The sequence below is a fragment of the Zootoca vivipara genome, chromosome 9, assembly GCF_965207765.1.
Source record: "Zootoca vivipara chromosome 9, rZooViv2.hap1.1, whole genome shotgun sequence".
NCBI lineage: Eukaryota > Metazoa > Chordata > Lepidosauria > Squamata > Lacertidae > Zootoca > Zootoca vivipara.
This window is the reverse complement of record NC_142592.1, coordinates 48501517-48526579: the sequence shown is the minus strand read 5'-3', so window position 1 is coordinate 48526579 and position 25063 is coordinate 48501517. Positions and strand designations below refer to the sequence as shown.

General features: G+C 44.6%; 1 protein-coding gene across 4 annotated transcripts in view; it reads left to right on the top strand.

Moving 5' to 3' along the window:
* Positions 1-286: 286 nt before the first annotated feature.
* CHST11 (carbohydrate sulfotransferase 11) overlaps positions 287-25063 on the top strand; it is a 175924-nt gene continuing 151147 nt past the window's right edge. Inside the window, exon 1 of one of the 4 annotated variants that reach the window (XM_035126810.3) lies at positions 287-744. In XM_035126810.3, coding sequence (XP_034982701.1) covers positions 627-744 — 118 coding nt within the window. In that variant the 5' untranslated portion in view covers positions 287-626. The remainder of the gene's footprint in view (positions 745-25063) is intronic. The other 3 variants (XM_035126811.3, XM_035126809.3, XM_060279896.2) reach the window with 3 other exon arrangements.

Here is a 25063-nt window from a genome sequence, read left to right as displayed (position 1 = left end):
ATTTTTTAGCCCGTTAAGCGATAGGAAGGAAGGGATTTCTTTCCCGACCCCCCACCCGGCCGACCCCCATCTCAGTTTGGGCGCTGCGCAGCAGCCACACCAGCCCCTGGCGCGAAACAGAGCCGCTTTAGGACCGCGAGGAAAGCCGCAAGACGCGCAGGGGAAACAGCTGGGCGCGACCACCTTCTCCGGGAGGGTGAGGCGCGCCGCTCCCCCGCGCGAGGTTCCCCTTGCCTTCCTCTTTCGGCGCGCGCCTCCTCGCTCGCCCCACCCGCCTGCCGCCCCCGAACCGAGGGCGCGAGTGGTAGCTTCCAGCCGAGGACTACCTCGCGGCCAAATGAAGGAGAGCTGGCAAGCTGCTGCTGCCGCTGCCCAAGGTAGCCTCCAGAGTAGCAGCAGCTGCTGCCGAGGAGGGAGGAGAGACCAGCTGCTGCTGCTTCTTCTTCCGCCGGCGCCAACGCCGCCAGCTGAGCGAGCCGGCCGGTCTCGGCGTCGCCGCCGCTCCTTGCGCGCTCCTGAGGCTCCTCAGCCTCCCAACTCTCGGCGAGGAAGCCCGGCCGGTTCCTTTCCCGTTCCCTCTCCTTCTCTCGCCGCCTCGCCATCGCCTCACTCGCCGGGACAAAGCCATGAAGCCGGCGCTGTTGGAAGTGATGAGGATGAACCGCGTTTGCCGGATGGTGCTGGTCACTTGCTTGGGCTCCTTCGCGCTCGTCATCTTCTATTTCCAAAGTATGTTGCACCCAGGTAGGGCGGCTGCTCCTTGGCTTCTCCTCCTCCACCTCGCGCGCGCCCTTCGCGGGGACTTGGCGCGGCGGCGGCGCCTGGCTCCGGTGCCCGGAGGTAACGCGGGTGGCGGGAGGAGAGAGGAAAGGCGCGCCGAGTCCGGCGGCGGCGGCGGGGCGCGCGAGGGAGCACCTCATCCGAGGCCACGGCCAGGCTGGCGGGTGGGGAAGGGGGGTAGAGCCGGGTCGCCCGGGGGTCGCTCGCGAGGGGACGGCGAACTTCCGAGGGCGGGAGAGGGGGAGGCTCATAGAGGTCGGGATCGGGGTGAAGGTGGTGGTGGTGGGTCCGGGGAAGGATGCGAGGGACCGAGAGCTCCTTTTTTTGTCCGGGGCTCTGGGAAGAAGGGCGGCCCGAGCGGGGGCGCCTGCTGCTCGTGACGGGCTCGCCTCGTCCCTCTCGCCGGCTTCGACCTGCTGGCCATGTGCGCGCGTACGTTGGAGGAGATCCCGGCTGCGCCGCCGCCGCTGCTGCAGTATCAACATCAACATCAGCATCGGGAAGGGCCGGGAGGAGACTCCAAACCCCACAGCCCTGGACTTTTCTTGTACTCTTCTTCTTGTTGTTCTGTAACGGAGGGTTGCCGTGGTGGTTGTGGGGGGCGACGACACCGCCCATTATTTTGCCTCTCTGTCTGTGTCTCCTTACTTGAAGGAAAGACACTTTCCTGCAATGATTTGCTCCTCAAACTGGGAACGATGGTAAGGTTGCAACGCTAAGCACCCTTGCTGTAAAGTTAACTCCACGGGACTTGCTTCACGGTGGGAGCATTAAAATACAGAAAAGTGGAGTTTCAGAAGTGGGACTGATTTATTGATTGGCAGTTTTGCCCTGCCTCTCCTCCAAAGAGGTCAAGGCATTGTACACAGTCCTTCCCTGTTTTGATGGTCACAACAACCCTGCAAGGTAGATCATGATGAGAAAGAGAGTAGCCCAAGCTCACCCAGTGAGCTCCACAGCCCAGTGGAAATCTAACCGTGGGTGTCCCCAGTCAAAGCTCGTTGCTCTAAGCACCAAGCTGCCGAAGCTTTCCCAACCCCAGGTATCCTTGGCTCCCTGTGCCTCCCCACTACCACTTGCTTCTAGTGTTTTTCTTGCTTTTTACTCTGTTTTATAGCTAGCCCACAGGGACTGCTACCCATAGCCCAACTTGCACGAGACAAACTGAAAAGCCCTGTAAATAAAATCCATTAATGCATCCACCTTAGCCCTGCGGGGGAGCATCTGCTTGGCAGGTAGAATGTCCCAAGTTCAACGACTGAGTCTCATTTGGGAGAGATTCCCCCCCCCCCCAATTCCTTGGGAGCTGCTGCCAGTCAGCGTAGACAGTATTGAGCTAGATGGACCAAATATATGCAGCTGCCTTAAATCATCCTCTCTTTCCTTGACAAGGTGGTAAACTGAGTCAGGTTGTACCACCAACTCTGTACAGTTGAAGTAAAAAATTCTAGCCCACAGTTATTTATCTGGCTGAATTGAATGGGGAGGGGGAGACAGGGGAGAGAGAAATGTTGTGGATTAATGTGGTGGTAAAGGTAAAGGGACCCCTGACCATTAGGTCCAGTCGTGACCGACTCTGGGGTTGCGCGCTCATCTCGCATTATTGGCCGAGGGAGCCGGCGTATAGCTTCCAGGTCATGTGGCCAGCATGACAAAGCCGCTTCTGGCAAACCAGAGCAGCACATGGAAACGCCGTTTACCTTCCTGCTGTAGTGGTTCCTATTTATCTACTTGCATTTTGACGTGCTTTCGAACTGCTAGGTTGGCAGGAGCTGGGACCAAGCAACGGGAGCTCACCCCGTCACAGGGATTCGAACCGCCGACCTTCTGATCAGCAAGCCCTAGGCTCAGTGGTTTAACCACAGCGCCACCAGCAAAGAAGCACAAGCTTGTGTTGTTTGCTGCAAAGTGCATCTCCAGCAGGGTGGCAAACCTTCAGTCGCCCAGAAAGGAAGCGTGTTGTGAGGAGCTTTAAAATGTTTGTTTAGTTGCATGTAAAATATTTATATCCTGCCTTTCCACCCTCGGTCTCCAACAAGTTGGGTTTGCATAGCACCATTGCCTAGAGAAGCTGGATCACTGCAGCAGCAGAGGAGGAGAAGAAAGATCAACTTGCCTGCTGTTACATATATGGGGTTAGGGATCGTAATTCTCATGGCTGGATCAGGGAGAGCCTTGCTGGCAACGCTTGGTGGATTCATCGAGAAATGGGTGGAAATGTGCAGATCTGGCTGGCTTTCTTCTTGCACTTTTTTTGGGGGTGTGTGTGTGGAAAGGGGAAGGGTTTGCCTAGGATGGTGTCTCTGCTGTGGCCAGATTGTAGAGTGAGGGTTTTCAGAAGCAACCTTTATGGCAGTGGCTTTTTTCATTTGTAGTATAGCAGGTTAGAAAAAAGCTTTTCTCAAACTTGGTGCCCTCCATACGTTTTGGACTACAACTCCATTGGTCCTTGGCAGCCTGCCCAGTATTCAGAGATGATTGAATTTGTAGTACAAAACATTTAGAAGGCACCAGCTTGGAGCTAAACTCTGCACAGCAGGTAGCTAGCTGTATTCCTGCCAGGAGGTAGAATTGTACTGGGGACTAGTGGAGAAGCCAGCGTGCCAAATTTGCCAAGTTTGGGTAGTCAGACATGACAGCTGGAGGGGGGGGGGGAGTCATGCATCAGACTAACTATCTTTTTTAGGTTGTTGCTTAAGCTTCATAAACTCCGCAGGGTGCTTTCCAACCAGGGTTCAGCATGTTTAAGGCTCAAATTCTGTACACACTTACCTAGGAGAATTGAGCTCAGTGGGGCTGGTTTCTGAGTAGACTTAAAGAGGGAGGATTGCACATTTAAGCACTGTTGCTTTCAAGGAGGGGGTTAAGTAGATGCTCAGTTGTTTCCCAAGGAAAGACCTTTAAAGATGCTTAACTTTTGCCTCTGCAGAATCTTATTCCCGTTTACTCAAGTAAGCCTCACCGCTCAATGAAACTGATCCTATGTTGAGTTTACTCTGGGATGGCGTATGTGCACACTTTCTGTTCTTCCTACATTTCTAAAATGTTTGCCATGGTTCAGTAGCATGCATTTGTAATTGCTATTAGAAATTGCAAGATTCCAGAAGAAAACAGCATCCACACACATCCCAGAGGCAATCTTCTCTTCTATCCATAGCTCATTATAGATGTTTTTCTGCATGTGACCTTCCTTGGCTGTGAACCTACGATTGGCTTTCCTACAGCAACAAGGGCAGGGGAGGAAGGACTGCTTGAAAAAGAACTAGCTTTTCACTTACTGCCGGCTGTCTTCTGCCTTACTGTTTCTCCCACGATGCACTACAGAGGAAGTAATAGAGAGATTTTTTGCCACTTGCCAACTGTCAGTTTAACACAGCTGATAAGAAAGTCTTGCCAATTGTTCCTACAGCAACAGTTTTTTTTTAATATAAAGTATTTTTACAAGACCCGCCTGCCTGTTGCTGTGTGCATGGATATCGTAACTGGTTGGGAATTTCTGCGGAATCACACTGGTCAGCTCTGTGGACATGTTCTGCTTCTAGAGGGAGTCAGGTCGTCCCCCGCCCCCCCCCAGTAATTTAGAAATGTAGGTCCTGAACACACTGTAGTGGATTGTTTCACCAGGTAGCTTAGTGGCCTGTGCTAGAATGTATGGGAAATAATTTTACTGGCAATTGCAGACACTTTTGGATGTTTAAGTCCTGTCTTGCCCTCGGTAGAGCTTATATTGTGGCTTGGTAAATAAAACACCCCAGAATACTCTTGCTTGAGCTGTTTGCATGTACAGTATGTACCTTCAGGCCCTTCTCAAACAGAGCAGGCATAGTGAATCAATGCAACTGCTCTTTTTATATTAAGTGTAGTGAATACTAGGGAATGTGAACCAAACCAGAGACTCCCTTTTTTAATTGTGAGGGAACAATATCCCTGAGCACATATTTTTGTTTTGTTTTTTTGGAGGGGTGTGTGCTTCCTAGGTATATTATTTTTAAATAACTGAATCCAATTATACTGATAACTGATGACGACAATTCACTTGCTACACTTATCTTATTTATTTGATTTCTAGCCCGTCTTTCAAATGAAACGGTGCCCCAGAATGGCTTACATATTAAGTCTGTAAATGGCCGGAACTTTGTAAGAAAAAGCAGCACCCTCCTCAAATCAACAGGAGCCAAGAGTGCTTGATTGGATAGATTGTGTAGAAAGGGCCCTTCTTAACATTCCTGATTTCAAAGCCAATTAAAATTCTATAATGCAGCAAAACCTGGAAATCTTAAGTCACATAGTTTTTATGTGTAGTATATATATAGATTAGACCAGGCACCCCCAAACTCGGCCCTCCAGATGTTTAGGGACTACAACTCCCATGATCCCTAGCTAACAGAACCAGTGGTCAGGGATGATGGGAATTGTAGTCTCAAAACATCTGGAGGGCCGAGTTTGGGGATGCCTGATATAGACCCTTGGGCCTGGTTTGAAGGCATATGATAGAGAAATCTTGCTGAAGCTGCGGTGGTCTAGGTCAGACATCCCCTTCCACTCCATGTACATATTATCGTGGAGATCCAAGTGAAATAAGCCAATGGATGCGTTCTGCAGTTATTTATTCAGAGTGCGCACTGCATGCAAGGGAATATTATTCAAATTAATGGCAGGTGCAGCGATTCTGTAACTTTTTGCACTTGTACTAGCTTGGAAAATGCTATTGGTATTTGGGGTGTCATATCTCAGGCCCACAAATCCTGGCAGCACAGTTAGCACAGAATTTAATTCTTTTTGTTTTTAATGAGTGGCATTTCAATTTTCTTGGTACCTCCCGCTGAAAGTCTGAAGGTCATAACTTACTGTTTTGAGGGGTGGGGTTTTAACATTTATTCATATATGATGGCAGGTGAGTGTGGCTTGGTGGAAACATCCCAGAAGGCCAAGTGGGAAGGTTCTCTACCATTGATTCATTGAAATGTTTTAATTTAATGGGATCCTAGAATTTTGGCCGGCCGGGAAAAGCGCCGCTTGGAAAGTGTAGAATCTAGTCAGCGTCCAATTGTTCAGGTTATAGGGAAATGGCTTTATTTATATTTTTTTATTTTATTTTATTTAAATTCACCTTTTTACCATTCCACATTGCAGACCAGCTTCAGAGCTGAACACAATTAAAATACAATTGAATGAGCCACTGTTGTTTTTATGCACAACTTGTACAACCCATCTAAACGTGTAAACCATTAGTCTGACATTAAACTCCTAGTAAAAACCTCAGTGAAGAGCTGGCATTGGAAATTTAACAACATTAGTGCCATTTGTATCTTAAAGGTAAAGGGACCCCTGACCATTAGATCCAGTTGTGACCGACTCTGGGGTTGTGGCGCTCATCTTGCATTATTGGCCGAGGGAGCCGGCGTACAGCTTCCAGGTCCTGTGGCCAGCATGACAAAGCCGCTTCTGGTGAACCAGAGCAGCACACAGAAACGCCGTTTACCTTCCCGCTGTAGTGGTACCTATTTATCTACTTTCACTTTGACGTGCTTTTGAACTGCTAGGTTGGCAGGAGCTGGGACTGAGCAACGGGAGCTCACCCTGTCGCGGGTATTCGAACTGCCGACCTTCTGATCAGCAAGCCCTAGGCTCTGTGGTTTAACCCACAGCGCCACCCACGTCCCTATTTGTATCTTAGTGGCAAGGAAATTCCAGAACAGGGGCTCCACCACCACTAATAAGGCTCTCCCATGTGTTTGCCACGGATTGAACCACAGAGAAAGGTAGTGCTACTGTGAAAGCTTCCTTGACTGATCTTATCCCACAGGCTGCCCTATAAGGGAGCTGTGGGGATTACACGAGGAAATTGTGCTTGCATGTGTGGGAATGACTGAGATCTGGTGCTGGCAAGCCACACCGATCTGCAAGAGTGTGGGCATTAGCGCGGCAAACCGGCTAATGTCAGAATGGGAAACACGTGAAGAAGGACAGGTCAGAGGCTCAGGTCAGCAGGGCAACAGGTCACAACAGAGCTAGAAGGATCAAGGAGGATCTGGGTGGAACTGGATGAATCAGGACAAACCAGATGGGTCAAGCCAAGGAGGGTAACACAATGGGAACTAGGAGGGGGTGTTTACAGAGTGACATGTGCTTGGAGCATGGACAGAGGGCATGGCAAAACAACACGTGGGCTAGGGAGGATGTCTTAGGGAGTGACCGGTTGTGACGTTACAGGAAACATCACCTTGTATGGGACTGCACTGCTGTAATTGGCTAGAAGTTACACTGTCGTTGTAATGATTAACTGTCATCCTGAGCTTTCAATAAAAGGAAGCCCTCGAGCTCTGCTCTTGGTCGCCTTCCCATTGAGTTCAACCTGCCTCGAGTCGTGTGTCTTTGCCCCAGACAACAGGAGCAGTCAGGTCGCAGGTTGTTTAAGGCTTTGTATTGGAGTAGGAGAACTTTCTAAGACTACTGTTCAACACACACAAACTGTGCACGTGGTAGTAGACCATGCAGCAGCTCTGCTGATTGCTAGGAAGACCAAGCAGGAAATTAATTGTAGGAGCATCCATTTGTCCTGGCTTGCATAGTTTGACCTTGGGGAAGGCAATCAGACTGAAGATTTAGTGCAACTTCCCCAGTGTTTCAGCAGAGGAAGCAAAGAATTTCTGGGCTAAACAGCTTTTGTGCGAATCGGCTGCATTCAGACAATCCAAGTATAGCAGGTTGAGTGTGGGCACTTCTGCAGAAACTGTTTTGGTGCCCATCTTTAAAAGGTGTGTGCAAATTTACCTCCAAAACTGGATTATGGTTCTGAATGAAAACTGATTGCATTCAGCAGGAAGCATCTTGCACTCTTAGCCAGTACGAGATGTGTAGCTCTTGCCTCTTGAGTCACTCTGAACAAGCCTCTTTCTAAAACCCATACCTCTTTCATTGTTCCTATCCAAAAGAGAATTTTATTATAAACTGAGATATCAAAATAGTCCAGTGGGGCCTGACAGAATATAACAGGAAAAAGAAACTAGACCGTAGACTTTGCATTGATTCTCATTGGATTAAATCTTGTCTTGATTTGGGAGCTTCATTAGGAGGAATAGAGTTGCTTTTGAGGTTGGTGCTGATGCAATCAGTAGTGTGCTCTCCTTCCTCCAAATTAAGGCAGAGGCTTGCTTTGGGGGGAAAGTGCAGGATTGGTTTGGTTCTGTGAAGTCGTAATGGTTATCTGGCTCCAATCTGCATGACTGCGTAACAAGGGACATGGTTAGCATTAAAAAGCCAAATTGTATGAAGTGATAGTTATCAGGTGATTAAGCTTAAGCTTTCCCAGCTTGGGTCCAGTTGAAAAGTAGTGTTTTGTGTGTGATAAGAAGGCTCTGCCTGTGATAGCTGAGTTATGCTGGCAATTTTGCACAGTTGAGCCACTGAAATGATTAATTGCACCTGTTGCAGTGAGAAACATGGCTGTGTTGTGCTGCATAAAGCCCAGTTGTAACTCTAATCAAGCGAACCCTCACTAGTGGAGTATGCCATATATGTTTGGTATGGAATTATACTTTGTGTTCCTTATGTCTGCTAGTGATGGTGTCATGCTCTCTTAACCCTCCTGGACCAAGCATATATGCTTGCATATTTTCCTTCTCTATTTGCTTGCATTTGTCATATTTTTCTATTAAGTTCGAATGCTAAGAAGCTTTGGACTGGAGCAGGCATCCCCAAACTGCGGCCCTCCAGATGTTTTGGCCTACAACGCCCATGATCCCTAGCTAACAGGACCCGTGGTCAGGGATGATGGGAATTGTAGTCCAAAACATCTGGAGGGCCAAAGTTTGGGGATGCCTGGTCTGGAGCCTCAAGACTCTAGATCAGGGATGGGGAATTTTCTGTCTTCCAGGTGTTGTTGGATGACAGTTTCCATAATCTCTGACCATTGTCTAGGCTGGCTGGGACTGATGGGAACTGAGGTCCAACAACATCTGGAGGGCCACAGCTTCCCCACACCTGCCCTAGAGAGGAAGGCCACCCACAACCATCCTTAGATTGTAAGGCTGTATCAAATTATTCACTCTACAGCAAACCTGATAATTTCAGCATAAGGCATTGGATGCTTAAACAGATTACAGGAGAGAAACTACTCTGGTTCACAGCCATCAAGACCAGACTCCCTAATCTGGTGCCCTCCTGTATTGCAACCCCCATCAATCAGTCCTAGGGCCTCAGCCAGCATAGCTAAGGCTGATGGGAGTTGTAGTCTAAAATATCAGGAGGCACTAGGACTGATGGGACTTGTAGCCAGGAACAGCCTCCCAAATATTTTGTTATCTGAGGCAGTGCAGGAAATGATGTTATTCCTTCATCCCCAGTTATGGTACCCAAGGCTGATCAAGTGATTTTGACACCTGAGGAAAAAGTCATGCAAGACTGTTGTATTTTTGCAACAATAATAAATAACTAACAATTTGCTACCCTTTCATGACACCCCTAATCTGCCGCCTGAGGCAGCTGTGTCACACGGCCTAATGGTTGCCAACTGTAGCCGTAGTCCAAAAGCACCTGAGGGACAGCAGGTCAGGAAGGTCTGATCTAGACCAATTATGGGCAATATGTGCCCCACCTGATTGGGTTGGTGGTGATATGGGTCAGGGGATTCTTGGTGATTGCCCCCAAATTATAGAACTCTCTTCTGAATGAGGTTCGGTTGTGCCCCACACTGACCACATTTAGATGCAACATGAAAAACATTCTATTTGGATATGATGGGCTCCTATTGGAACAATGAATGAGTGAACAAACAAACAAACAAACAAACAAACAAACAAATAAATAAATATTGTATTTGTATTTAAATGGCAATAATTTTTACTGAAAAAGTGGATGTACAAGTTATCATGGGCAAATCTGTGTTCCTTTTGCTCTATTTTTTGCTTTTGTTTTTGGTGGGGGAACCCCCCCCCCCAATTTCTGGATTTGTAAATAAACTAATGCAGCATGGGTTTTTTTAACACACACAAACATTAACATAGGGCTGAACTTTTTTTTCTGTGTTGCTTTAAACAAGCCTTTGCAGCTAGCTGCAAACAGAGGTTAAAGAGTGTACTTGGGTGGAGAAGGGCTGGCTGAAAAAGACAGACAATTATGCCAACCTGCAAAGCAGTCTTTTGGCTTAGCCTCATGAGAGGTTGTGGAATTTGGGCCCTTGAGGAGTGGATTTCTAGCCCAACTTCTCATTTAGAAATTCATGGCTTCCTGGTTGGAAACTGAGGAGAACCCTGTGGAATTTCCTACAGATTATATGTGAATTGTTCCACGTAGCAGAGCAGGTCTCCCTTCCCCTCTGTGAGGCAGTTAAGTATCCACCACACTCTTAAAGTGAACGATGCCTGTCTACCTAGCTTCCAAATACCAAACTGCCAGCTGTCTTTTTGCTCTCCAGACCCATTACATTTCATTGCAGTTCAGTCTTACACATTAGCATAAGCCTGGAAAAAATGAATCCTGCATTTATGCCTATTGCCATATACACAATATATGTCAACCAATTCTAGGAGGATTTACGCATGTCAGCCAGTCAGGATAACTGTTTGACAGCCCTGTTGCCAGACTTATGAAACGCTGTGATATCCTTCTAGATTGTAGGAAGGCCTCTATATAAATGCAAAAGAGTATATTGTAATTCTTAGTTTAGCACACTTGAAATTTGCTTCAAAACCAATTCCTCTTAAATCCTTTTTTTCCCCCAAAGTCATTTTGAGAGCTCTGCAGAATGCCTTTCAATATAAATTTGGTGCATCAAAAGTCTAATGCAATGGTCAGGGTAGATTATGGAACTTTTTTTCTGGTACTGTTAGCCCCCAGTGGTGAACCTTGGTGAAATGTGTTGCTGAGATACTACAATCTGCTTCACGTGTATGTATGCTGATATACAGTACTTGCCTTCACCATTGAGCTTAGCAGTCTTTGGGTATCCCACCTTAAGCACATGAAGGGAGGACAGTGAGGATGAAAGTTGCATTTCTTCTCTGCTCTGTGTGTCCCTGCTGCTCTCACCTTCCACAGCATTTAATGTGAGGAAAATGGCAGCAGTAGGATGCACCCATCCCCATGCTGTGCCTTGTATTTACAGGTACCTGTGTGTGTCATGCTAGGAACATAGGGAGCCGCCTTACGTAGGGCCAATTAGACTTGTATTTTGTTTGTAATGACCCAGCTGGCTCTGTATTTACACTGATGGGCAGCAACTCTCCAGGGATTTAGACAGGATGCATTTCTGGAGATGCCAGAGATTTGGCCTTTTTTTTTTTTTGCAGGCAAAGCACATCCTCTCCTGCTGGGTTACAGCCCTTCCAATGAGCTATATACGCCTTTCCATTCTGTCTTCATCTTAGTCTGGCTGAATTTGGGAATGCCAGCCAATAAAAGAGAGCATTGTCCAGTGGAAGTTAATAGCTTTAAAAATAGCACTTACTGAATGGAAGACAAAAATGTTATTGACGAAGCAACTGAAGCTTTTGTTTTAACTGTGGCAGTTTTTTTTAACTCTGGGCTTACTTCCACTTCATCTGGCCCCATTATGGTACTTCCCCCTGGGGAAAACTGCTCTTTAGTGCAAATAGCAACTTGGGTTTTCTGCAGATTGCCTTTTGTTTTGGTCTATCACTAAAGAGCGGGTTTTCCCTCGGAAAGGAGTGGGGAAAGGGTGAAACTGCTTGGACCTGTGCTTTCTGGGCATGGCACAATCGGAAGTGTGGACGAGCCCTCATGCCCTTGGTTTATTGGTCCAGCTTAATGTTCAGCTTCTAATTGCTTTCAAATTGGCGTGACTGAAAGCGTGATGCCTATCCACACAGATCTGCTGATAGATTGAAGTGGTGCATCAAGTTCTCTGCTATGAAAAAGAAGGCCTGTTCAGTATGCCAGGTCCAATGGACGGGTCTGGGCTGAAGGCCAGAGGGAGGAGAGGTGTGGAGGGCTATGTGCTTGATCTCCCAAGCCTGAGTTTCCCCATGCCTGTTTTAAAGGGATTATGGCTTCTAGTCATGCTGGCTATATACTACCCTCAATATCCAGAACCCCATGCCTCTGAACACAAGTCACTGGGGAATAACAGCAGGAGAGGTCTATTGTGCTCGTGTCCTGCTTGTCGGCTTCTGATTGGCTACTGTAGAAAACAGAATGCTGAACCAGATGGGTCTTTGGTTTGTTCTTAATACACACGCCAGCTTCTGGACAGGAATGTACTTGGCAGCCATATATAATTTTCTCCCCTCCATTTTCAGTAATGGCCACTTGCTGTTTAATTCACTGGAGAGAGAGGGGGTGGGGGTGGGAAGGCCCAAGAAACCCCAATGTACTCCTCTGGTATTTTTGGAAATGTCAGTACCACCCAAGGTAACTTTCCACTAATTTTCATGTTGTAGGAACACCCATTACTCTGTAATGGCAATTTCCATCGGGCAAAACGTATATAGGTTCCTTTTCATTCTTTAATTGGTCAAAAATGTTAGTACAGATATTTGCTAAACACCTTATAAATAGCAAGGGAGTTTTGTGCTGGCTTTCATAATATTAACGCCGTACATTAAAACTTGTCACGATTTGGCTTAAGCCTCATTTTTTCCAAGACACACCATTTCCTATAGCTTGGAACATTTCCCCCTTTTTTATTCATAGGAATAAGTTAGGCTGTGGATTCCCTTTGAATGATAATCATAAAAAAGCCCTGGCCTTGGTCAAGTGTAACTGGCTTGCTGATTATTTCATGTCTTTTGGGGGGTGAGCAGAGTTTCTGAACGCTTAAATTGTTTCCTTGATTTGCTTTCCAGGGAGACAGAATGGTTTACCTACTGGTACTTGCATGATGCATTGAAATGTTAGAAGCAGTTCAGAGAAGTGGTAGAAATTGCATCCCTCTGCCTGTGAGGCTGGTTTATCCGCCCCCCCCCCCGCAAAAAAAATTTCTTGTGCACATGTCATTATAATACAACCACTGTTTCTTCTCCAAACCATTAGGGTCTAAATCAGATGTATTATTTATCAACTTGAAGGTAACTTGTATCTGTGTTGAGGGATGGTGTTTGATAATAATGCAAAACAGTTGAAAGAGGGGACTAGTTGTCCTCCTTTTATTCTTTTTAGGAGGTGCTTGCATAAGGCCTTTTGTGTAATAGCAAATGTTGTTTTTAAAATTTAGGACACTTACTACCGGTAATTGGATTTCCCGTATCATAGGAAATTCCAAATCTCAGACAATGTGTTATCCTATAATGGCTATGGGTGAAAAGCCAGCATTTAGAGTTTGCAATCAAAAAGGGAAACTAAAAAGATTGGCTTTAATCCAGGTAAGGTTAGCTGTTGTGTTGTGGCCAAAACCTATTGAAACTGATGGGGCGTAAGTGAATCAAGACAATTCATTTATTTTAAGGGGACTTAGTCATGAGTAACTTTATCTGGATTGAGGTTCTTGCGGCTTTGGTAACGTGGTACGTGTTGTCTGCTGTTATTTCAAAGATTAAAAATACAAAATACACAAAAGATAAAAAGATTGTTTTTATTTCTTAAAATAGACACACACACACACATCTAAATTGGTTTGCAACAAACAAAATGGCAATCTTGCAACATTATAACATTGGAAAGGTGCCTTTTGATTGAGGAAGAAAGGAATTGATGATTCTATCATAGAATTGTAGCATTGGAAGGGACCCTAGCGTTAATCTAGTCTAACTCCTGCAATCAAAGAAATAAGTTAAATTATCCCTGGCAAATGACCATCCAACCAATGTTAAAAACTTCCAATGTCCATGAGACTCTGTTAGTAATTTTTGAGAGCCAGTGTGGTGTAGTGGTTAAGAGTGGTAGACTCCTAATCTGGGGAACTGGGTTCGCGTTTCCGCTCCTCCACATGCAGCTGCTGGGTGACCTTGGGCTAGTCACACTTCTTTGAAGTCTCTCAGCCCCACTCACCTCACAGAGTGTTTGTTGTGGGGGAGGAAGGGAAGGGAGAATGTTAGCCGCTTTGAGACTCCTTCGGGTAGTGATAAAGTGGGATATCAAATCCAAACTCCTCCTCCTCCTCCTCTGTAGTCTCCACAGTGCATAGTGGTGGCTGGCTTTTCCCCTTTGATGAGGAACATGCTTGCACCTTTTTATGGCCCTGTCTCTTTTTCTGGTCTTTTAGATGTGGCAGCCATTTTGTGTTATGCCACACCCATGGCAACTATTTTGTGCCTTGCCTCGGGCAGCCATTTTGTGATGGGCATCTGCAACATTTTCTCAGCATTTGAAACGTGCCCTCTCGCTCAGAAAGGTTGACAACTCCTACTGTAAAGTGTTAAGGCCAGATATTGAGGTGCTTACATGATCCTGTTACATCAATGGGGTTACTTCTGAGCTTAAAACCAATTCCTGAATCCTTCACAGTCACCTGCCAGAGTTGGGATATCGCCACTGTATTTTCTGTTTTCAGAGTGGAGCTACAGCAATTTATCCTCTTTAGAAGACATTAAAAAATGAATGCTACAACAGTACTTTTTCTGCCTTCTTAGACGCAAAGATCAATGAACTTGGCACTAAACGAATCTGAAATAGGCATTGAAGACCCTCACCAGGATAGGAAATTTCATGTGGGCAACCTGGAGGGGGAATAGTCAACCCCCCCCCCCCAAAAAGTACTTCACAGTCCATGAGATTGTTCATCTGAAACTCCTACCTCTTTGGTTATTATGATGTCTAGAAAGTAACCACAAAAATGCTCTCAAAATTTTAACAAACCAGCCATTGTGTTAAGTAAGCTTAAGTATGTAGAGTTGAAATAATCACATATTAGCCTTTCCCAGCCCACCCATATCTCAGTTTCCCTCCTTCCTCTTTATTTTCAGATTGTAAGACTCTTGGGCTAGGGGCTTGTCATGCCTGTTCTTTGTAAAGCACAACGTTGTCTCCTATGGGGTTTTTCACTTATTAGAGGGTGGGCAGGACTTAGTTCTTATTAGTATACTGCGAGATGAGCATCTTATGTAGTTGGTTTTGTCTGTGATTTATTTTTCCCCTCCCTAGGTTTAAATTGTTTTAATGTGTTGCACTTTATTTTCACCAAGTTGCTTCAAGACTTTTTATTGTAAAAAAGTGACAGATGAAATGAAATGCATGTAGATGGTGCTAAATAAATACATATGCCAAAGAACATAATGTTGAAGCTTTTGGGGAGTTTCCCCCCCATTATTCTCCTTCAAGAAACCAACCAACATTGGCACCCCTGAGCATCTTTGTGGCATCTGCCAAAGACAAATAAACACCAGTTTTGGCACAGAGGGTTGTGGATGAAGGCTAAATTCAGAACTGTTGTGGCAATGGCCTGTGAGTGCACTTTCTGGCCCAGGAATGTCTCTCACTCTGAAATTTTATCTTTATATCTGATGGAGATGTAAGAAATAGGTGCAGGTGACATAATAATAATAATAATAATAATAATAATAATAATAATTTATTATTTATACCCCGCCCATCTGGCCGGGTTCCCCTACTCTGTTGCAAGCTAAGTGCACAATTACATCACTTCAGATGTTTAAGACTAATTTTATGCATGGAATTCTGCACAGATTTTCTGTCCTCTCATCACAAAATATCTGGTTGGGGACCTGGTTGGTTTTGTCTTTGTTGTGTGGCTCTCCCATGGCAGGTTTTCAAAATGATGGAAGCCTGACAATGTAATGCTTTAATTTGTTATTCTTGCTGTTGTTTAGGGTGTAGCCAGTGGCGTGTGGTCGAAAATGTTCCAAGGGTCCTTTGGTAAACTTTTCTAAGCATTAGCTTGGAGATTGCTAGTCCCTTTGCTTGCTCCCTCTCTTTTAATTTGGTCAGTTTATTTATGTGATTATAATATTTGCCTCTCTGTTTGACTTGGCACTTGAGTGTTTTAGGCTTAATGAGCAAATGCGTCCAAGAAGATTCAATTCTTTAGTCAGATTAACATTTATACTTCCTCTGATTTTCTGTGCAAACATTGCCTCCTTTGCTAGCAGCCAAAACAAAGTTTCCTGCATTACTACAGTGGTTTGTAAACAATTCTAGTTCTTGCTAAAATGAGTAATTTCTTCACAGGATACAAAGGCACCAGTTCTACAGATTTTAGGCAGAGTTGTTGCACTGGATTACCAGAGGCTATTATTTAAAAAACCAGACTGCAAGTCAGAATGTGTGCAGAGATCATTTTGCGTTCATGGAAATACAGGGTCCAAAGCAGTGCTTTTTTAAATTAAAAGAAAAGAGAGAGGGGGACACAGAGAGAATAAATCAAATTTTTCATTTGGCTCAATTTTCAAAACACAGCTCCTTGGACTAGGCAGGCACTGTGTCCATCAAGTAGTCTATAGATCTGAACAAGTGCTTATTCAGTGACTGTGGGAGTAATACTGTTCTCATGCAAATATAGGTTGGGCTTTCAGGACCTTTCTTGCATCATTCTGGATATTAGATTGTGGGATCTATGCAGATGTGGGATTTTTTTGTCTGGTTGGCATTTTGAGGCATTGAGCACCAAATTCCAGGGGGTACAAGACAAGGATTAAGGGATTCGCTGATTGGTGTTGCACCAAAGCACTGTTTACTGCAATGCAATGTTGTAAACAATGCAGTGTAATCCTATGCCCTTTTCTTTTGAAGAAAGTCCCTCTTATAATGGGTGTAAGTAGCATAGGTAAAATCATGTATATTTACCTTTATGATTGTCATTTACGATCTTGTGATCATGCCTATCTGAAAGAGCTCTTATCCTCTGTGGTGATCATAGAATCTTAGAGTTGGAAGGGACAAGACAACCAGTTTGCACTTGCTACAAGTGTACTGTTGCTTGTTCTCTGGCAGAATGACAAACATGGCACTGGTGTTACAGGTCACTGCAGCAGCTCCCTCACCCTCCATGTCTCTGGTCTCTGGTCCTGTGCACATCAAGACACAGAACTCTGCGCCTCCCCCTTAAATTCCCCCGCTAAATGCCCTCACAAACATCCCTGTTTGCGAGCTCCCAGGATCTGCACTGAGCTAAGTTTGACTGCTTCTGGTTGCTAACTCCTCCCTCAGTCTGGCTTCCTCTCAGCTGTAACTCCTCCCCCTCAGATACTGTGTTCCTACAGAGCAATCAGCCACATACACCCTCAGGCTCCAAAAGACACAAGATCACTCTCTTCAGTCTCCTCCAGCAGTCGTTGTCCCTGTTTGCGATGTCAGGTCGCGAGGTCTGAAATGCTCTTATAAAAATTGTGTACCAACCATAAATCTTAAAACGACCATCAGCGGGAAGGGAAGTAAGAAGGAAAACAACTCTTAAGCAGGGATGAAAAGGAAGGATTCCAAAGTCCATTAGAGTCAGCAGTGTGTCCCCAAAGTTTCATTCACTTGTAGCCAAGCTAGAAATGATGAAGGGTGAATTTACGTCCTTTGGTTTTCTGCCATCATTCTATAATGATGTAGTTTCACAGCTGAATGGCAAAATTTAGCTATAAGTACTGGGCTAATTGGAAAACGGAAACAGTACCTTGAGATGGAATGTCTAATGACTCTGTGAGCATATTTTGTGGAGTGGCAGCATTTCTCAGAGTTGTGTACCACAGGCATCCCCAAACTCTTCCCTCCAGCTGTTTTGGGACTACAATACCCATCATCTCTGACCACTGGTCCTGTTAGCTAGGGATGATGGGAGTTGTAGTCCCAAAACAGCTGGAGGGCTGAGTTTGGGGGTGCCTGGTGTACCATATTGGTGCAAGGAATTATGGCTGATATAGTGCATATATGTATTTAAAAAAATATATTGTTAGTGTGAACATTTGGTATAAAATGGCATTCTGAAGAGCACTTAGCACTAAAATATTTTTTAAAAAATTCCTTCAGTAGCACCTTAAAGACCAACTAAGTTTTTATTTTGGTATGAGCTTTCGTGTGCATGCACACTTCTTCAGATACAGTGAAATGGAAGTTTCCAGGCACTTATGTAGAGAAGGGGTGGGGAGGGGTGGGGATGGGGAGGGGGGATCACTCAGAAGGGTGGTGGAAATGGGTGATTGACTGACTGATAGCTGTTGATGACCGCAAACGACTGCAAATGGTTTTGCATGAAAAAGCAAGGGTTGAGATGGCTGAAGATCGCTTATCATGTATAATGAGATAAGAATCCGATATCTCTGTTCAAACCAGGTCCCTCCATGGTTTTGAGCTTGGTGATAAGTTGCAATTCAGCAACTTCTCTTTCCAGTCTATTTCTGAAATTCTTTTGTAGTAAGACAGCTACTTTGAGATCTTGTATAGAATGTCCTGGGAGATTGAAGTGTTCTCCTACTGGTTTTTCTGTCTTCTGGTTCCTGATGTCAGATTTATGTCCTGTAACCACTAAAATATTTGTTTCATTTACTTTAGCTATTGGCTTACTTGCTAGCACTGTTTCACTATAAAAGAAAAATGGTAGTGCTTGGAAATTAGTAATTAACTCCCCCCTCCCTAAACTGACTTTTTAAGGGTCAGTGTATCACATCCACCACCGAACAGGAAGTAATAACCTGGCTGATCCTGTTAAGAGGAAGGATTTAAAGTTGTAAAGGCGGTGGTTGGTGGGGCTTTGCTGAATGAGCCTCACCTCAACTGACTCCTTATAGAAGGGTCTTGGCCACAGGGAAGGATTCTGCTAGATAGGACAGCAGCAGTATATGAAGTTTAGTAGCTCGGATGAAAGTTCTAACGATTTCTGCTCATCTATAAATTTGGAACTTTCTTCATGTTTCCTCTTACACCTTTCCTGGAGAACTGCAGGATATACTGAACAGGCTTTTACTGTCTTCCATAGTGTTGGTGGGGAAATCTCAGTTCTACTTTTAAAAATAAAGATCACAGCTGATGACCAAAGGTAGTATGTACACAAGCGTAGCAACTATATTTGATTTTAAGGAGGCCTGGAAAAATGGAAATTCATTTGCAGTTGTGACCTGAAAGCATGAAAAGAAAATTGGCATGACGATAAATCAAAGCTGCCAAATCAAGAAACATCTTTTAATCAAGTCATGTCCAAGTTCCTATTAATGTGCCCCCCCATCTATTTGATAGTACAAAACTGTAGCTGGCATATTCACTTTCTCAGCTTTTGGCCTCGTCCTCATGTAATGCTAAGCCACAAAGCTTCATTTATTAAGCCATACTGTGCATGAGCTGCATGCTGATACCGGTAGGCAGCCTGAGCGCTGTCTGCTTTGTTGCTCCCTTTGCCGCAAGCAGGTAAACAAACAAAAAAGGGGGCTAGCCTAATATTATGACTAGACCCAGGATGAGGTTACACCCTGACAAACCACGGTCAGTAGCCAGCCTGACTACTGGTCTTTGCTAGGGTGAAAACAGACCAGTGATCCTGGTTTCAGACATAACCCTAAGCTTATCCCTTCATGATTTATTGCCCATCTGCATGAAGGGAGGAATGAAGTGGGAAGGCTCCAGTGGTGTGCACCAGCATGCTGGAGGTGCGCACTATGTCCATAAACCAAGCGTTGTGACTTGCAGGCAGATACAGCCCCCCCCCCTTTCCCTTGCAATGAAGCTCACTCTCATGTCAGAAATGTTAATTGGGTTTTCAGCCTCAGAGAGCCAAGTTTTACAGCTTCTGACAATATTTATGGCTTAAGTTTTGACAGATTCAGAGTCTTATCTGCCAGTGTGGAATATATGAATGTTTAGAACTGCTTTATCCCGAGCCAGGCCATTGATCCATCTAGCCTGGTGTTGCCCACTCTGAATGGCAACTGCTCTCGGACAGAAGGCTCTTCCAGCCTTGCTAGCCAATATCTTTTAAACTGGAGATGTGATTGATTAAAACTGAGGCCTCTTGTGAGCCATGACCCACCTTGAAGTGGCCGACAGACACTGCTTCCACTCTTGTCATGGATTGGCAGGAGGGAGAGGAAGGGTCACTTGAAAGTAAACACAAAAACAACCCACCAACCCCACCCCACCCCAGTTTAATAATAAATGTGCTGCTGATATCGTAGTGCCATCAAGGCAAGGCTTGGTGGGGGATAAACCCACTGCCTCATTCAGCAGAATGAGCAGGGGAAGTATAATCATCACAATAATTTTATTATTAATTGCAAACTAAGCAGGACTGGGTCACCCCATTTTGATGTAAGACATATTGTCTTCTAAAGTAGGTGCACTCATAAAACCATTGTCTAACTAAAACACTAAAGTGCTAATATCCAAATGAGCTACAATAATTACAGGGGAGGGGGGGGAGTAAGACATTCTAGGGTCACAGCCACCCTATACATTTTAAGCACATTTAAAAAGCATGGCTTTTTAAAGAATCCCAGGAGCTGTCATTTACCCCTGATCCACACAAGCTCATGCCATAATATGTTTGCTGGTTTTTACAGTGTCTCAAAAGCAAACTAGCATGGCTGCTCTTCTGCATATAGGAAACTTGCTTTAACTGAGTGATTATTTACTGTACTTAAAAACGGGACTGTTTGGTCTTGGTGATTTTAAAACATAGTTTTAAATCAGTCCACCACATTGAATACATTTGCACCTTCTCTGTTTCATTATTTTGAAGGACATCTATTGGCCGCTAACACCAAGATCAGCAAGGTTGGGTATCAACAGAAGTATTTCATTGACTCGGAACTGGATCACTTGCAAAGCAATGTACCAGCAAACACTGCCTCTTCAGTGTCCTCCTTTCACAAAGAGTAATGAAAATACTGGGTCCATCCAGTGTCTGGCTAACTTTGTGCATCAAGTCTTGCCAAAAACCTTAAATAGGAAAAAGCCAATGGAGCAGGGCTTCACTATGCCACAAGCATACAGAAGAAAGCTTCCCTTTCTTGATAGATTACCTACCAATTCACAGCCAAGTACATAAAAAGGGGAAGCCATATATAGCCCCAAAGATTTTGGAACTGTATGCATGCACCATAAACATTTTGCAAATGTGGCTTATGTATTGTATAGCCTGAGTCTGTTTTCTGACAAGTTTAACAGCCCTGTTCTAACTATGTTCTCAAGGAAGACCCATTGATTTTACTGCAACTCTGGCTACAATTCTACCCACAAATTTACCTGGAAGTAATTTTCAGTGAACTCATTAAGACACACTTCTGAGTAGCAAAATATAGTGGTTAGAGTTTGTGGCTAGGACCTTGGAGACAAGCTGGGCTATAAATGCAACAAACAAATAAGCAAAATAAATAAAACAGACATGCATTGGGTTGTACTGTTAGGGTGGAGCTGCAAGTGGAACACGTAATTGTATATATACAGCAGAAGCTCAGTGAAGGTTACTTGTTGTGGTCTTATGACTATGACTTGCTGCAATTGAAATCAGTTTTGGAGAGGAAGCCTTGGAGAGCATTACACAAATTGCTGAAACAATGTTGTTTCTACCTCATGACAGCAACTGTGTGTATTTTTAAATTTCCCTGTAGCAGCACACTTGCTAAGAAGTCCCGTCCCCCCAAATCCTTCCTTTTTAGAAGAGAGTGTGTAAGGGGGCTTTGGTGTCAGAAATACTACCTTGAGAGTTCATAAGAGTGTAGTCATGGCTTATGTGGTGGTTGCCCTCCTGATATGGGTGTTGCTGCAGCTTACCTACATGAGCACCTGTGGAGGCAACCTGTGGAGGCAATCTGGTGTCCCTGCCCTATCCCATCCGTCTGCTGTTTGGGTGAGCTACAGTGGATGATGATTCCCTAGAGGGTGGATCTGTGGTCCACTGCCACCACCACAACTACTACTACACGAGTCACTACGGCAGGAATGTCCTGCTGTTTTCAAAACTGCTGGGATCCACACACGTCGCAGAAAACCAAGTCATTTGAGTAATTCAACGAAATGGTAGAAGGTGGTAGAATGGACTGCATCATATCAGACTACAGGAGTATGTGTGTGTATGCGTTTAAATACGAATCTGGCTGTTGACTTTTGCAGGGGCTCTCACAATCCAGGGCATAATATGAAAGGCACAGCAGGATGCAGCAAAGCTGCTGAAGCTAAACGTGTCAGGATCTTGTCAGCGTTTAGATGCACGACCACCTGGGATTCCGACATGTGCTGCTATGGTGGAAAGGCGGGATAATATGTAGTCTAGGCCATTTAGTCTAGGAAGCATGACCCCCCCTCTGCATATGTGCATATACAATCTACCCATCAGTTACTACTGTGATAGGATTTTGTTAGGTGGTAAGTGAATGCGCTTGGTACTGAACTAGTCCCAGAACGTACAAATTCATGGTCAGTGAAGGGGCTGTGTGGTGAATGTGAAAGTCCCCACAACTGCCAAACTCTTTGTATTCCCCTGGCAACTTATTATTTTTATGCAGAACATCAGTCACACATGGTACATGTTGACTATTTAGTGAGCGACTAAATTTTGTTTACAAATTTTCAAGGAAAAGCAGCAGCTGTGTATGAAACATGTTTCCTTGGCACACACCAAGTGCTGAGGAAATGGGTTAAGAATTACTCAGACTTTTCACTTTTGGTACACTCAGATATAATTCTAGTGAATTTTGAAATTGTAGACCAAGGATGGAAGTAGCATCCTGCTGTGGGGCAGGATTCATCTAAGGACTTAAGCTTGCACAATGGGGTTTTTTTCCTCTCACCCCAAATGACTTGGGGTGTGTATGTCAGGATAACTCTCAGAGCATGGCATGGCAGAAGGAGAGCGGGGATTGTTCCATCCAGGAAGCTGGAATGCTAGTGCAGATGGAGTGTTCATAATAGTGCAACATTGAATTCCATCCATAATATTTTTATCTGGCACTGGCTACAGTTTTGCAACCTCCCCGAGCAGAAAACCCTATATCTGTATTGCTGCTGGTTGCATTTTATGTCTCGGGCAGCTGAGATGTTACTGTAATGGTACAGAAGAGAACTCATTATAAACAGATGCAATATGGTCATTGAGGTGCATGGGCTTACTTTGTGTGTCCTCTTTTTCAAAGCAACTGCTTTATGGAATGTAGGACCATTCTGGATTTTTCAGTGTCAGCACTGCAGTACTATTATTGGTAGTGTTGGTTTTGTTCTTTCTGGAAAATTGCTGGTTTTCTTTTTTGGGTGGTGGTGGTGGTGTATGAGCTGAAGTAGGGATGCCTGAGGAGTTTGCTTCCCAGAGTAACATGAGGATGGGGACATCCTTGCTGGCCCCTGCTGATTCCTTTGAATTCAGATTCAGCTCCCTCTGTTGGCTATGCCCTCTTGGAGCTACAACTGTGTGCTTTTATGTTCCTTTCATCAAATACAAAAGAAAAGCAGGCTCTGAACCATGACTATTTCTTGTTTCAGTAAAGATCACATTTTAGCTATGGTAGATTCTGTTCTTCCTGCCACCCGGCCGTGCTCCGAACCTCTGAATTGAGCGCCTCAACCCATTTTCTAGATCGTTAACTTCTTCTCTTCTAATAGAGAAGCCTCCCTTCCTAAAGGATAGCTTTCTGCGAAATAAAGACAGATAGTCCTTACTTGCAGTAATTTTCTTGTTCACTTCATCCAGGCAGAATTCTGTTTATAATCAATACCTGATTTATTTAAGACTTGCCATGCAGTATTGACTTTTTGGTAGCTGTATAACTCCTTGCCTATTATGTGTCTGGTGAGGTCTTTCAAATTTCTCTATGCCTCCTTCATTTTTAACCGTTTGAATTCTAGTTCATTTGCTAACCATGACTTGATCCTTACCTCTTAAAAGACCAGGCTGCATCCCCCCCCACCTTTGACAATAGAAAGACACAGAAATATTTTATTTGAGGGAATTATTTTCGGTGTTTGAACGTTTATAAGATGTATTGCCTCCACACTAAGCCATTCTTTCTATTTTTTAAAAAATATGTGCTGGTTCTGATGTATTGCAATGCAATGAATGACTAGCCTTGCAGTTGTTGTTGTTGTTGTTGTTGTTGTTGTTGTTGTTGTTGTTGTTGTTGTTGTTGTTTTAGAATGCGACCTGTGCTAGTTTGGAGACCCACACCTGCTTCTGGGTCAACTGGATTGACAGGCACCAACTTCTTCCCCAGCTTCTAATCCTTGACTGCCTGGAGCCTGGCTGTTTTTCAGCCAATTAGGTATAGCGGTTAGGGTGCAGAATAGCCAGTGCAGTGCTTTCAAGATGTAGTTGGACTCCAGTTCCCATCAACCCCACCAGCATGGCCAACAGTCATGCTGAATTGGAATTGTAGCCCAACAATCTCCGTAGGGTACCATGTTTGCTGCCCCTTAATTGGAGTGTCAGACATGGTCCAAAATCTCCACTTAGCCATGAAGCTGAATTACAGTGCAATCCTATTCATATCTGGCTAGGCTGAATTTTTCTCCCTAATGGTGCACTTCCTTGATGTTTCTTATCTCCAGTGTTGCCATGTCTCCCTCTCAACCGGCAAAGCATTCAAACACCATACGCTGAAGAAATTGAAAACAAAAATAAGTACGGGTCACAAATAGCTCAGGTTCTTTTTTTGTAATGTTTTGTGCTTAGCTTAAAAAATAAAATAAAATATGTGAGGCCAGATCACTGAAATAATCAAACCAAAATAGCAACAGCAGACTCATTTCCATGTCAAATAATTTTTTACTATTTCCATTATCCAGCTAATTAAATTAGGAGGTGCTTGTTATCCTTGTCACAAGCAATACTTAATGTAGTCAAATGACGCCCTTAAAAAAATTTCAGTGATAGTTGAATCTCTTCGCCCGCCTCCAGTTTGACTCATAATTAGCTGGGTTCTTCTGAACTTCATTGAAGGACTATTGGGAAAAGCTTGTTTTCCCCAGCCCTGAGCTCAGAATGTTCAGTAAGAAAGATCAGAATCTTGGGCACATCTGGGAAACTCTTTGCCACCAGCCACTGCTTCTCAAACAAACGTCTTTGACTGAAGAGCAGGAGGGCCAGTGGCAGGGAGAATGGACTAGCAAGCACAGAACATTTATTCACTCACTCACTCACTCACTCACTCACTCACTGCCTTTCTTCCTGAAATGCACTCAAAGTGGCTTACAGATAGAAATACAGGTAAAAACACAGCGGAGGAAAAAATCATTACGCATCAATAGAATCAAAATGATATATGCATGTGTGTCCTCTCTCTCTCTCTCTCTCTCTCTCTCTCTCTCTCTCTCTCTCTCTCTCTCTCTCTCTCTCTCTTTCTCTCTCTCTCTCACACACACCCTATTAAAATCATACAATTACAATCAAAACAGCACGACACCAGCCCTTTCATTAAAAGCATTCAGTTTCCAGAAGCCTGTTTGAACAAGAAAGCCTTCACCTGCCTGT